Here is a 16,110-nt window from a genome sequence, read left to right as displayed (position 1 = left end):
CTCTACCCAATGTATAGATGTTCTACTTAATTTGCAGATGGTCACATGCTTTTTATCTGAAATTTGATATTGATTGCATATGGTTATCTAAAGCATACAGCTCTTCCTCATTAGGGGCCCCCGAGTGGTCTAAAGTGCTCTCCGTTACGGATCACTGCCATCTAACCTATATCTGTGTGGGTTCGAATCTCAGATTCGGCCAATGTGGGTATGTGAGAAAGCTTGCCAGTAGCTTCTTGTGGGTCGGTGTTTCTTTCCGCGATTTCCTGGGTTCTTCCTCTACCATTAATACTGGCTGCCATGCATAGCCTATTGTGTGCTGAAAAATGGCGTTAAACCATACAACAACAAAATCTTCCTCATTATAATGCAATTCTAGATATAAAACTACTGATATGACCTGTGACCAAAATTAAACCATTTCACTTGAATTGGTCTACCAAATGCACGACAGTATGAAAAAATGAAGACAATTAGCATCATGTTTTTATTTCCTTTTCAAGTGCACAAATATTATGATGTGAAAATATATATCTGATTTACATAAGCTGAATTAGTAAAGGTTTCACTGCAGATTTGTTTATTCCCCACCCCTGTCCACTCGGAACATATACATGTTCACAATGAAGTCCAAAAACATAGATTACGGCATCAGCAAGAGTTCCAGTTACTGAGGCACCTCTACAAAATTAAACAAGGGATGGACATCAACAGTGAGAAGAGAATTGGGGTGCCTTTGTGTAACTTTTCTATGTAAAAATTGTTAATTGTCCAAGGAAATTAAATGCACATCACATATTCCTGCAAAAATGTGTTTTCCATCGAGACTTTTTTTTGCCTGCAAAACGTGGATCTGGTTTTTTCCAAAAAGATGGGAGTTTATTTTGAAAAACAAAAGTGTTCAAATTCATTTTTTTTATCTGTTGAATCAGTAAAATACTGATGCTGTGCATTTATTGCAAGTAATTATTAAATTATGGAATTTTAAGTTCAAGATAAACTCTGGAACTCGCTACCCATGAAGAACCTAAACTATGAGATCAAACATTTCATGAAATGAGTATGTCTTTAGCTTGGTTCCTTTCATGACATTTGCAATGAGCAATGAGCCACTGTTTAATGCTAAATACATTCATTATGTTAGATAATAATTTTTAAAATGAATTAGTCACATGAAATGAGTTGACAAATGACTGCTTTATGCTGATAGGATTTACATGCCCTTAACATTTTTTGTATCAGTCCCCTTTAATTGCTGTGATAAAAATGGCATAACTAAAGTGATAATGCAAAGCAGGTTGGCTTTTAATTGATTGTAACAATGCAACAAACACTTCCGGAAATTACAGATCAAAACACAGATGGCACTAAACTAGGTTCTCACGGAAACAAAGGCATTGTCTGACAGCTGGCTGATACTTTTCATGTTCAAATAAAAAATGGTGTATCATATTCAAGATGACTAAACTGAAAACAAATTAAATCTGAAATATGAATTTCACTTGACAAGAATGATTTAATTTGTATTGATGAGCAGTTCTGGACCCAAATGCTGTATTATAGGAGCCTAGGTTACCTTAGAGATACCGGCAACATAAATAGAAACATTGGCAGTACTAAAAAGAAGAAAACAGGATACCAATTTTCTTTGCTGTATTTTGTCCCATGCTGATCAAAAGTATGGAATGTATAGATATGCCTTGACCGTGTCGATGAATTCCTCTCACTTTTGTGTACAACCTCACCATGAATGACGACCAGTCCACCTGGAGAAAAATAAAAATAAATGCATTAATGTACTCTCTCTCACACATACACACACAAGTAAGGCTAAAATTTATGTGCAAAGTGGTATGTCGATACGCAGGCAGTGACAATGATCTTTACCAAGTTTCATGGTGATCTATCAAAAACCAGGAAACCAGTTGTACTAAAGCCATCCACAAAGTTTTGTAAAGTATAGATGATGGACAAACATAACAATGATGATATGCCCCATCTTATGGTGTACATCACAAATTGAACCAACAAAGTGACTGGTCTACATGACAGATGATGACCATAACATTTATCCAATTTCCAATTTCATAGCAATCCATTAAAAAAGCAAAGTATTTAGTAAATAATGTTTCCATTAAAATACATACCCAGTCACAATAATGTTAGAAATACACGCTTCACTAATCCAGAAATTTCAGAAAGACGAGCAAATTTCTTCTCTCTACATACCAAACAGACATAGGAAAGAAACTCATACCAATTACCTCCTTTTGCCACACAAGGTGGAAAAGTAGAAAACTAGTTTATGCTGAGCAATATACCAACAAGGAAGCTTGCAAATAGAGGGAGGTGAGGGAGATTTACTAGTAATATAATTTAACGAGTATTCTCAGAAAAAAAACAATTTGCTGAAACATTTGCTTTCCCCATCCAATACATGTGCAAACTGTGCTAACCTCCAAGGTCTAGTGGCCATGTAAGCTGCAAACACTGGACCCAATTCATCTTTCTGCAATGTTAGATCTCAGAGATAAAAACTTGAGAAGGTTCACTATGCATGCCAACCTATAGCTTCTATTATGTCTTGGATCACAATGTTGCATTCTATTGTGAGACCTGCTGAGCTGCTCTTATTTCATGATGTCTATTTGATAATGTGATAATTCATAATATGCTAAACATATTACCCATTTCAGCCAGGGCTTGAGGAGTTATATTGTCTTTTCCAGTCATGATGGAAAGAAAATGATTTTTTTTTGGACTCACAGCATTTCACATCAAGTTTTAGAGTGTGGGCTGGGACATGCTTAGCTGCTTCTCTCAACATGTCAATAGGAAAGAGCATGGATGACAACCTTTAGATTGTCAAGTCTAACAGGTCCTTGTGACCTATCTTCACTCTACCATTATATCCAAAATCATGCAGCAATATCCCCTGATAGTAACCAGAGCTAAATTGTTCTCCACAAAAGGCATAGAAAAATGTTAGCCATCTGAGAGATCAAGACATATATGTGGACAATGTTATCTTGGCACCAGTCCCTGAATATCCACCATTTCAAATCAGATGGTCTTCTAGTTCATGAGAATCTCTGAGTGAAGGTTGAAAATCCTTTCAATACAAGCTTGTCCTGACAAGAGCCAGGTGTGAAAATAGCCTGTCCTGGCATTGATCCAACACTTGTGAGCATGGATGTTTCAGAAGATTTAATTTTGATAGGATCTTCTGGGGGACATATTGCTACTTTGAGCATTCACTCATCTGAGCAGGGCTACAAGAGTGACATTGCAATTTTGGCCCCTGATTTTTTGTACGACCCCTGGAATCAAAATAGTTGGAGGAAAGGCACAGCACCATATCCTGACTGACTGCCAGAGCTTCCAGAGCCCAAGCTTCTGGGTTATCCTATTCGCAGCGATAATCAGCCACTACAGAACTGTCTGACATTATATGAGAATCACTTTCCTCCACAAGTTCTCTCACCATGAATAAAAGGCAATCATTATAGCCTTCATTTCCAAGAGGTTCAAACAAAGAGTTTTATTCTGTGGGCTCCAGGTGCCTCTTACTGTGGTAAAGTAAGGCAAATGGTGACCCATCCAGCTAGATGAACTGGCATCCATACACACTGTAATGTCTGGTTTGGATTTCTTCAGCTAAATCCCAGCTGAGAGCCAATTCTTAACTCGCCACGGATGCAGAAAATGTTTTAAGACAGTCGAGATCAAGATATGCTGATCTAGATGACTGAAAAAAGAGTGTCAGTAAGCAAGTAGTGCCATCTGCTGAGGATGCATCTAGAGGTGGCCAAGAAGAAATAAATCTGCTACCACATTTTGTAAACTGAAAAGTTGCAGAAACTCCTCAAAAGAAACAGACTTCCCTTTCGAAACGGACCTTGAGAGCTTAATAATTTGTGTAATCTCATGTTTGTGAGAGACAGATGAGATTGAGATGGGCCAGAAATTCCATTTCCAGATGGACCATGTTCTGAGAGGGGAATAAGATCTAACTTTTTACAATTCACTAGAAAGCTCAGGTGGATCAAAAGTGAGATAAAAGCTGTTAATTTCCTGTACCCAGACAGTACTTACCACAGGTCTCTGAAGGATGTTGTCCAGGTATGATGATATTGCTGTCAATGAGGTGATCCTAAACAAGGAAACAACACTGATGACTATTTCTGTAAATGCCTATAGGATGAGACCTAATCCAAAAGTCAGAACATGAAATTGATCAACTGTTCCTTGGAGTAAATATCAAAGAAAATTGTATGATGATCGATTGATAGGGACATGAAAATATGCATTGGTCATATCTAGGCCAGTCGCTTACTTGTTCCTTTTGACAGGAAGGCATACTGTTTGAAGTGTTTCCGTTTTGAATTTTGGTGCTAATAAGAATTTGTTAAACTATCTGAGGTTTATCACCTGCCCGAAATAGCCAATGACTTTTGGTACCAGGAAAATCAGAGAATAAATCCTGGTGAGTCTGGCTTGTGACCTCTCTCCACTGCCTGTTTGGAGAGTATCAATGTGATTTACTCTTGAGTGGACTGGATGAACAAAATCACCAGTCCCTCCTAAAGAACTCTGATGACCCATTCATTGTTTAGAAAAAGGCTGATAAAAACTTTAGTGAAATGGAGCAGTCTGGCATTGACCAGCAGAATGTCCATAGGCTGTGAGGTCAATAGGTCACTACTGAATTGCCTCCTAGGCTAAAGATCTGCTCACTGAAGCCTGAATGTGGCTGAGTTTTGTTATGCTGAGCTGGAAAGGCAACCCGTATGCTGCTTGCTTTGGTATATCCTCTATACAACCCCTGAACAAACAGTAGGGAGCCAAAGGGCAATGCTTCTAAAGCCAAAGACTGATGCAACCTCTGTGACAATGAATGCACAAAAGTGTCATGTTTTACCAAATCATGATTTGATGAGGTCAAAAAAGGGTTTGCCATGGAGTGGAGTATCCTGCTTTTCCAGTCGGGTGAAAATCACCCAAGATGCTACATCTATGACTGATGATGCTGTCTCCCTATTCCTCACCAGTTTTGAAATCACCTCAAATACACTGCGATCAACTTTATGGAACAGCGAATTGGACATCTGTACTGCTGTTATGTTCTTATCAGCAACGAAAACATCAGTGCTGTACATGTCTGAGTGTGTGCAGTACCAGCAAGTGTTTCATGACAGAGGCAATAGAAGAAGGCTCATGAATTCCCTGGGTTACATAATTTTTCCAAAAGGCTGAAATTCTAAAATTTTCAGACTGTGGAAGGGGATGAAATGCTTGAATTAATCCTCAACTGCAAATGAAGCTCGGACATTGTAGCTGTGGTTTGTAGATGGAGGAAGTGGGCAATCCAAATCAGTTCAGATTCTATAAACTTCTTCCACTGCAGTCTGAAAACTAGAGTCTGCCCTTTCAGTGATGGGATCAGCACAAATCATCAGATATGGGTTTGCCATTCCACTGCTTGTGAAGGTTGTCCTCATCTGGCAATGCTTCCAAATCTGCATACAACATGCCATGTGCAATGGAAAAGTTGTATCACTGCCTTTAAAAAGGACGAATACTTCCCTGTGAGATAAGCCAATAAATGTCAGGCCTGATGTCTGTACTGATGTAGGGCAACTAATAATGCATGTTTCGCCTAACCAGGAATGCTGTATGGAAAGTATGAAGGATGGCTGGATGTCAGACTGAAAGGAAGGCTAACTGGAAAGTCAGCTTGTCAGTGAATGAGACCTGTTCCCCATAAGGCGGTCTGCCAAACATCATTAAGGCAGTCTCCTAGCAAATGAAAAGCATAAGTAGATAACTGTGACAAAGTGGGGGCAACAATTTCCCATATAAAGCAATTGTGTGATTGTTCCCTTGATTAATCGCCTAATCTGTGAAGTTCTTGTCTGGTGTAATTTTGATGCATTAGGGGACAGTGCATTATCCCTGTCTGGATGACCAGATATGACAGTATCTCTGGCAGTGTGTGTACGTGTGTATGCCAAGAAAGCATCCCCATGATGAAAGGGGAAGATGATTCTGGGTGAAGAAAGACTCCAAATGTTACACTCAGAAAAATCATATCATGCTTTACTATTGTCTTCCTCTTTTATGCTTGGGCACTTTTTCTAAGGACAGAAGACCACATCCCCCATGACCAAAATTTGCAAACGTTAAACAGTTTTATAGAAGAAAATTTCATACATGCAAGGCAAGACTCATGAATATCCTAAATGACCTGGTAAATCTGACACTTAATAAATTTGGTCACCACTTCATTTGAATAAAATAGAAAATAATGATGAGAACTTGGAATTAACAACCCAAAATATGAAAATTCAACAACACCTGTAATATCACAAAATATCAAATTTGCAACTAAAAACTACAGCACATATGTATGTGACACTATCAAGTGTAATTTTACCCAATATTTTAAAAAACCCAGAAAAACCCCACGAAGTCTACAAATGTATATATACATATATATATATATATATATACAGACACATGAACACATACAATTTCACCATAATTACAGATGTATGGTTCAAAGTCGGGAAGATTCTTGAAGGATTCAATGAGGCAATGGGGCATGATATTACTTGTACTAAGCAAAGGCTTAACTAGTGGGGGCTGAAGGGGATGTAATGAGTAAGAGTTTCTTCCCTTTGTCTACATGTCAACTTTTTTTGGGGGGGGGGGATTGCTTGAATAGAGAGGTAGCGAATCTGATCACAGAACACATTCAGTGGAGAAATGACAACTCACCAAGTAACTTATTGAATGGAGTACTCATCAATGCATCCTCACACTAAATGACAAACTTGTTGATACAATATCTCAATGATCAACACACTTGCTGATTGATAAACTGACTTTCAATTCACCAACTGTGAGAGTGACACCTCACCAAAACCTTTTTCCAAGGCTAAGAACCAATTATTAAGATGATATATTAACATCATATGTCAGTTTGATAAATTTAAATCATCTGAGGTTAAAAACTAACCACTGTATGTCATGTTTGTTACATGTTTATCTTCCTGTGGTCTTTTGCTTACATACAAATCTTTACCCTTGATAACCTCTAAATGGAAATAAAATGATCTTATTTTTCGTAGTCTGTAAGGTGACATTGTCCTTTTTATGACATAGCCATAATAAAATTGAATAGGGATGTTATAAGTATTATTCTTCCCTAATATTTTATACCTGAATGATATTTTTCTTTCTTCTGAATTGGAATATTGATTAATAGAATTCATATCAAGACTAGCATGAATCCATAATTGGCTGCAATAAGTCCTTTCCTTTTTATTTTTTTAAAATCATTTTTGATAATTTTTGTTGGCATGTTTTTCAACTTTAATTGCTATCTTTTGACAAGTTATATCGTTAGGTTTGTCAGCTTGCAAGAGGTCACATTAGTCTGTCAATGAAAATGAAAGGAGTGCTTGCCAGTACAGTTATCCAAATCTATCGGGACAAATGATGCTGATCTACGTTGATTTTGCCAAGTTTAGTTCATAAATAAGATTTACACAGATTCATATTTTATTACTGGGACACTTCTACATTGGGGGAAAAAAAAAACTGGAAACATTTTGTAGAGGTGGCCAAGAAAGTGAGGCTCAAATAGCCTTATTGGGACCACAACAGTTTTACACTGTACAGAAGGGTCTGGTTTAAGAAAGCGTAAGTGTATTATGTCCTTGTATAGTGAAACCTGTGTCCACAATCAGGAGACTGTAGGTGTTTGTCCTTTATGGACAATTATACTTTATACAGAGGTTCTGTCTTAAAAAAAGTGCTGATAAATAATGTTATGTAATGAGCAGGTGTTATTTACACTGAACTTAAATCTCATAGTATTGATAAATAATGTCCTTTATAAACAGGTGCCCCTTATACAGAAATTAAATTTGTAAGACAAAGTTTTGATAAATAATGTCACTTATAAACAGGTACCCTTTATATAGAGATTAAATCTGTAACAAAAAGTGTTGATAAATAATGTAATGTGTGAGTAGGTGGTCTTTATATACTGGTTCAATCTGTTGCTTGGTTGTTATGGGTTTTCAGCAAAAGATAGGTTATACATGGTGGCCAGTATATTTGGTGGAAGAAGAACATGGGGATACCCTGTGAAGAACTACTGATCCAATGGAAGCTACTGAAAAGCTTTCTCTCCTACCCAAGTTGGGCAAGCCCAAGAGTTGAACACACATGGACATATGTGAGATGTCAGTGAACTGTAAATGTGAATGCCTTACATCAGTCTGTAAAATAAAGTGTTCATAAATAATGTCTTTTATGAGCTGGTGCCATTTGTAAGTACATTTCTGCAAATGGCAGGCCTCTATTAATAACTACCATCCTTTTTATTTGATCTACCTGAGAATATGCTCACTGTCATGAATGATGGTTCAAAATGACAAAACAATATAGTGATGTAGATTAATTTTCATCAACAAGAATTCAGCTGAATGCTCTGGTCTTTCTTTACCTGATCACTGGTATCTTATGGAATTATCTATAAGCCTTGCAAAATGTCCAGAGCAAGAAAAGTATGTCAGTTTTGCCCAAGGTGAGAAGTACCCTCCATAATGAATCCACACATCAAATTTCTTGAACCCTCCATAATGAATCCACACATCAAGTTTCTTGAACCCTCCATAATGAATCCACACATCAAGTTTCATGACTGTGCTAAATACAAAACTTGATGATGCTTTTGCCAACAACAAAAACAAATGCTCTTGAAAAAGTGAATTCTATGTCTAGCCTATGCTTAGCAGTTGCGGCAAAAAAAATACATATTACAAAGATCCATTCTGTATATGAACAAAAGTTTTACAAAACATCACACACATACACATGCACACACACACTGATTGTTTCTGACTCAAGGTGGTGATCCTGCAGTTGCAAGTACACTGTTCTTACCTTTCTTTACTTCCACAGGGATAAACTTGCTATCATCAAATTTGAATGGATCTGCCGTAAAAATTGTACAGCCATCTTTTTCTGAGTTCTGATTTGGATTTCGGATCATCCTTCTGTTGTTATAGAGGCCGGCTACATTTGAAAAATACAATATTCAACATCTGTTACCAGATCGCAGGTTTCTTGTGTGGGATTTTGGAGTATTTGCCAAATTTGTGAACATGACCAATTTAAGTTCTGCATAATGCTCTGCTGCTTCATTTGAAATACAAAATCTAAAATCTTACCAGTTAATCAGTAATCTTCCCCGATATAGACTTTGTCACATGAATAACTCTCATGGTTTTTAAGACCAGGTGAATATCATATTCCTCCAACGATAAGCCCATCATGAATAAATTAGATTTAAAATGAGACATGTATTTTAATAATAATAATAATAATAATAATAATAATGAGGACTTTGTATAGCGCCTAATCTTTAAAGCCCTAAGCGCTTTACAACATTAGACAACACCTATAAGATAAAAAACAAAATAATATTAAAAAACAAACACCATGAAATTAGAAGAAGAAAAAACATTAAAAAATTAAAAAAACATACTGAGAATATTTCAGGTAGGAAACATTATTAGGTCTTTAAGGATTGTATACACTGATACTGGTAACCTCACATGGCCAAAATCTCTCCCAACAATAACCAATTTTCTGTCCTTAAAACCAAAATTACATTTTGATGTTTTTTCATTTACCACTGTTCCATTTTCACGGGTTTCTTGTTTATCAGAATTCCGTCTTAATGGGCTTTTTGTTACGAATGTGCTATGGGTTTTCAGTTTACAAAATTTTTGTTTCCTCCTGAAAATGAGATGTAATCAGGTGTCTTCTCACATAATATGTAAATGTTTGGTCAAAACATCAATAACCAGTCAAATTTTGAAATAAGTATCCATATCAATTATGTTTCACTGCATCTGTATGGGTTTCATTATCTGGATTTTACTAACTCTGCATGGCTTTAGGCTGTTCAAATGTTTAAATGGTCATGGTTTTAGGGTGTTCATTTAGTGGAAAATTGACCTTTGGGACCAAAAATTAATTTTGGTTTTTAAGAGTATAACGGTTTTAGTTTACAGACTTAAAGCTTCTTGAAACTTAAGAAGAAATAACTGGGACGTTTTCTGTCTTTTAGTACGGCTGGATTTGCAAGGTAGCAGGCTAATGTACCTAACATAACATGACTGGCGAACATATTTAAAGAAAAAATAATTGGGACCACAAATATGATTAAGTTTCAAGGGCATTTTGGTTTGCAGAGGTTAACTTTCTAAAGTTTCACTGTAAGACTGCCTCTAGAACACATTTTCTCGATAGATGATACTTTCACAACTTTAGCACGGCTGTTAAACATCAACATATCTTTGTTGACAATAAACTGTTACTCCTTTACACTGTTAAATTAGAAAACAGCCAAATATAAACATATCCACATGTTCAATCCATGCAAAAAATAATGGTATCCCACAATCCATCAACATAAATCTAGTATCGCACAATCCAACAAAATAACCTTGGTATCCCATAATCCAACAAAATTACAACATTACTGCCTGCAGTTGTGGTTCAAATTACTATTCAAATGTGCTATGTTTGAAGGCTACTAATATAACCATACTAATATATATATATATATATATATATATATATATATATATATATATATATATATATATATATATATATATATATATATATATTAAAAACAATATACTACAAACATTCAGTATACTTATGTTACAGAGGTGATGTCTATTATACTCTATACACCTGTGCAATATGTGGTGTTAAATTATAATGAAGATGGATTCATATCATTTACTCAATTTTAAGCCCATCATAGCTTTCTCTCCAGCAGGGGCTGAAAATAACCATTGTGTCTAGGTTAGTGACAAGTCCAATGTTTATTGTTATGGGTCTTAAAACTATACTGTCTTCTAACTGTCTTATCTGTTTTCAGAAATGTGTAAAGAGTGAATGTACTGATCTTAAACATGATGTATTATGATTTATTCAAATAATGGGGATTCTAATATATAAATAAAAAGAATCCCTCAAAAAGATTGATGCTCTAAAGTAATAAAAGAATTTCCAGGAATTCAAATGAGACCATTTCTAATTGTTTACTGCTTAAGAGTGACAAAACCATCGCTGATATTCTTCAGCAATAAGATTTTGAAATTAGCAGCTGTAGCAGCTATATCTGATGTAAGATTGGCACCATTTTTACTAAGGCAAACCAGACACTATTTGAAAAGTTCTGGTACAAATGTAAGAAACAGTGACAAACTTTTCAATATGCTCAATCTGGCAGCCATATTTGAGGTCCGATGTGCTCAATTTACATTCAGGACCAATTAGTCACCATAATTAGTCATCCTGTGAAAACCCCATGCTGATATGACTTTCTGTATAGAAGGTATAGCAATAACAAGATTTTAAAGATGGCTACCATGGTGGCCATACTGGATGTCAGACTGGCACCATTTTCATTCAGTACAAACATCATAAAAAGTCTTCTGGTGGAAACCCATGTTATGACTTTCCATCAAGAGGAGTAGTGACAAGATTGTCAAGACAGTTGCTTTGGTGGTCATACTGGATATCAGATTGGCAGAATTTTTATTTGAGACCACCTAGATATCATAATAAGTCTTCCAGTGAAAGCACCTTGTTGATATAACTTTCCATCCAGGAGTAATAGCAATAATAAGTATTTTGAGATAGCTGTTGTTTTGGCCATACTTAAAGGCAGATTGGCCCTACTTTCATTTTTAGAACTAACTAGACATCATAAGAAGCATTTTAATGAAAACCCCATGTTGATATTATCCTCCATTTAGATGGAGTAGTGACAACATCTTCAAAAATGGCACTGCCATGGCCACGTTAGATGTCGGGGAAGCACCATTTCCATTCAAGACCAATTCGGCATCATAAAAATTCTTTTGGTTTCAACTACATATCGAAATGACTTTCCATTAAATATAAGAAGTCATAACAAGATTTTTCAAGATGGCTGCCACTGCAGCCACATTGTGCATCATCAGATCAACTGCTCCGAGGTTAGTGTTAGGAATGGTCCACCTGGTGTCAGGAAATTGTGACTGGGTGGGATATGATGCTGGTTATCTGCATGCCACAGTGCTAGACATCATGATAAACTGTCACACTGCAGACATCGTTGTTGTTGTAGGGTTTAACGCCATTTTTCAGCACTTGATAGGCTATACATGGCGGCCAATATTAATGGTAGAGGAAGAACCCGGGAAAACCCCTGGAAAGAACCACCGACCCACGAGAAGCTACTGGCAGGCTTTCTCAAATACCCACATTGGCCAAATTTGAGACTCGAACCCACGCAGACAGAGGTGAGATGACAGTGATCAGTAACGGAGAGTACTTTAGACCACTCAGCACCCCTGCATACATCGTAGGGATACAACTAAAACTGTTAAAGCTATGTTAAAAATCATACACACACACAAAAACACACATCAGATCAGCATAATTTTCATTTATGAAGAACTAGACATCATATAAAATCTTTTTGTAAAACTCCAGGCTGATGTGACCATCCATTCAGAAGTAATGATAAAAAATGTGGTGGCATAGTGGAAACCCAAGTGGAACCATTTTCATTTGGGACCAAAATGAAATCATCAGAAGTCTTTTGGTCAAAACCCCACGCTGATATGACTTTCTGTCAGGAGTAGTAGTGATAATAAGATTCTCATGATGGCTGCTATGGTGGCCATACCAAATATTAGATCAGAAGCATTTTTACTTAGGACCAACTAGACTTCTTAAGAAATCTTCTAAAAACCCGATGTTGATATGAGAATCCTATCAGGAAGAGAGGCAATAACCAGATTTTCAAAATGTCAGAGTAGCACCATTGTCCGTTAGAACCACTTTTACCTTAGGGAACGTGTGTGAAAAGTTTCAAGTCAGTTCTCCAAGTCATTTCAGTGATAAAAATATTTGCTAACCGATGGATGGACATAGTATGATGAATCAACAGAAAAGAGACCATCCCATAAGGTCTTTAACCATTAGAGCTAAACAATGAACACTAATTTAAATTTGTGATTTGTTACTGTAAATTAATTTGAGATGTGGAAAAACTGAACTTGAATAAATTCATTCATTGAATAATCATTCATCTGGCGACCTATGAGTCATTCACCTGGTGACCAGTCGCTGTAGTGTCTTGCTGCATGTCAGGTCACACAAGGCAATTAGAGCTTACTCAAATATTACAGTTTTATATATCTGTTCAAGTGTTCTATTTATTAACTGTTCTATATCACATTCATTAAATATGTGATAGTGTACATGCTGTTGCAATACTAATCAGTTTATAAAAAAATCTAAAAGTCTAATTTTGGATTAGGGATATATCTGATGATATTTTAGTACAAAGTTTCAAACCAAGCTGGTCTGATGGACTACAGACTAGAAAATTCAACAGGTCCAAGCTGAAAGTTGCCTGGCTTCAGGCATTATACCGTCATCATTTCCATGCCCTGGTGAAGAAAAAAAATAATCAAACATTCAGACAAAAGAATAAAAGAAGCTGCCTTTACATTTGTGGGATCCTGGGTAGAACCATAAACATCCATTCTCAACATCTGCATCTTCCAGCGCCATCCAGAATCCAATCAGTTTCATTGGGTCAGTGTAGAGGAACGTTGAATCTTGATGTGGCACCACTGTAAATGACAAATAGGTACGATCTGCATTTTTTGTAAAACTAAAATATTTTACTGTACAACAAAATTCTGCTGCAAAAATACTAACTCATTTAGCTAAAAGACACAGCCATATTCTGATTTGCGAATGAACTTTTACATAATAAAAGGAACATCAACAATATTTGTTTCATTTTTCTGAAATGTAACAGGAATTATATAGTTTTCAAGATTCATGTAACTGGCTTACCCAACATAAACTTAACTCTTAATTCGATCAACCATGCTGTGAAACTTATATTAGTCTTCTTTCACTGGTTTAGCATGTTTTCGTTGTTACAATTATGGTATAAAGTCTAAGTTCAAAAGCCAGCTTCTGCACACAGTTGATATTTGCTTCTCTGCTTGCCACCATGGGACCTTCACTACCTTTCTGATTTGTAATTCCTTCATGTTTTGTAAAGCACTTTCTAACTGACTTGTGTAGGAGGTGTCAATTCTACATAAACAGATGAGCATAAAATCCACACTAGCAGTCAATCTGGTCAGTTTGCTCAATGAAGGCGAGTCTCTCTTTGCTTGAGCAGCCCTTTCCAAGGGTGTGGGATTATTTCGTCATCATTTCCCTGGTTTTAGGCTCAAACACCAATAAAGGGGTGGGGATGGAGCTGGAGTAGGCATGGCCTGGAATTTCTTCTTTAGGAATTATTTCTGTATTAATATTTTGGGTGGTTCATTAGCCCTTTTTTACCCTATGTCTCATGTTGCTGCTTATTTAGGTATGAAAATAAGAAAAAATGTTACTGAACAGTTTTTTTTAAATACATAGCCACAATGTTAAAATTTGTAAAAATTAGAGGATTCTTTCATGGGCTGTTGACAGCTAAAAAGACTGATTTTTTTATTTTTACAATATCAATTTTCTTCCATAAACAAAAGTAAAACAGGCAATAGCTGTGACTGCATGCTTTTCAAGCATGGAAGTCATGGACTTCCATAAATTTTAAATTAAAAGAACTATTTGGACAGAAATGGTGGTGTACAGTAGAAAGGAGAAGTCACTTAATGCACAGGAATTTCATATCATGATCTTACCCTCTCCTCCAATGCCAGGTTGCTGCAATGAGCAACAACAAAACAAATAAGCATTAAGATGACAATACACAATACATAATACAAATCTGAAAATGTAGTCTTCCAAATTAGTTACTAGTTTACCCACTACCAGTCTTCTAAACTGTTTCCCCAAGTGCCTCATTACCCCTACCCGACTTAAAATTTGAGGTCTCTATCATAAGCGATACTGGAGCTGGTATGTAACACTATATACTCAGGGCTAGGCATGTGCAACTAACTATATATGAGGCTTAGGAAGCTCATGGCAATTCTACATTACATTGTGACTTTTTCTACATCTTTTACAAATTTGTACAAATATTTCTCAAGGAGAATAATTATTAATGACGCTAAACAAATGGAAGCTAAAAAATTTGCAATTAAAGTTTCTTTTGTAATATGAGTCAGGCTATGTTGCTGTCCAGTTTGCAAAATTGAATTACCGTCTGATTTTGAAACTGTATCAACCGTATAATAATGGCAACAATGAATCTGACATCTGTAGTATTCTCCTTGGCTTATTTATTATTTGAAATTACTTAAGAATGCTCAGTACCATTATTTTCTACTCATTATAGAAATTTATAACTTGTAGATTTTACAACAGGTAATAAACATATGTCAAAATATGTATTGCTTCAAAACAACACATTTCTAAAATCAACTGAACAAAGTACATTTTATTTTATTTATTAAGAAACTGGCTTGTAGCAGATATGAAATGAAGTTCAGAACATGAGTTATTTCCCTTACCTTGAAGATGTACATGCTCTGGCAGACAACAGGGTCCTCCATTTTCAAACTTTTAGCTATACCCTGTAACAACAGCAACAACAATGATAATAATTGTTATCTCCACTACAACAACCACTAATGTTGGTTATAACAGTACGAACACCACCATGACCAATATCAACACTGACATCTCCCAACAAAATCACTGCGGGATAGTAATTATTCCTGAAATCGGGGAATAACGATTGCTCTAAGATATATTTTATGCAACTTATTGATTAAAAATAATTTTTTAAAAATTTACTTTGTTGTATCACATATTTAAAATATTTTTTCTTTCCCCTAAACATCAGAGATGATCCCAGCTCTTTTTGTGATATGCAATGATACCATCATTACCCACTTTTACCTTTTGCTGCTTGAGGACTTTATGAAACTCTTAAAAGACAGCTGATGAGTTTGGTGGAAGATACAGAATACGATTTTACATTTTGTCCCTGGCCCATTCTTTGGAAACTTTAAATGTGATTGTCAGGAAATCTCCCACACT

The 16,110-nt window shown here is 36.0% G+C and overlaps 1 protein-coding gene across 1 annotated transcript in view; it reads right to left on the bottom strand.

Annotated features, from left to right (window-relative positions):
- Positions 1-16,110, bottom strand: part of LOC149778527 (phytanoyl-CoA dioxygenase domain-containing protein 1-like) — a 35,058-nt gene that overhangs the window by 1,110 nt on the left and 17,838 nt on the right. The window contains exons 6-10 of the mRNA XM_089939401.1: positions 15,579-15,641; positions 14,805-14,826; positions 13,605-13,730; positions 8,959-9,090; positions 1,640-1,766 (exon numbers count right to left, since the gene is read on the bottom strand). Of these exons, the coding sequence (XP_089795527.1) occupies positions 1,640-1,766; positions 8,959-9,090; positions 13,605-13,730; positions 14,805-14,826; positions 15,579-15,641 (470 nt within the window). The remainder of the gene's footprint in view (positions 1-1,639; positions 1,767-8,958; positions 9,091-13,604; positions 13,731-14,804; positions 14,827-15,578; positions 15,642-16,110) is intronic.

This window comes from Sinohyriopsis cumingii, chromosome 17 (genome assembly GCF_028554795.1).
Source record: "Sinohyriopsis cumingii isolate HCF-2022 chromosome 17, ASM2855479v2, whole genome shotgun sequence".
Classification (NCBI taxonomy): Eukaryota; Metazoa; Mollusca; class Bivalvia; order Unionida; family Unionidae; genus Sinohyriopsis; species Sinohyriopsis cumingii.
This window is presented reverse-complemented; position numbering and strand designations above follow the sequence as displayed.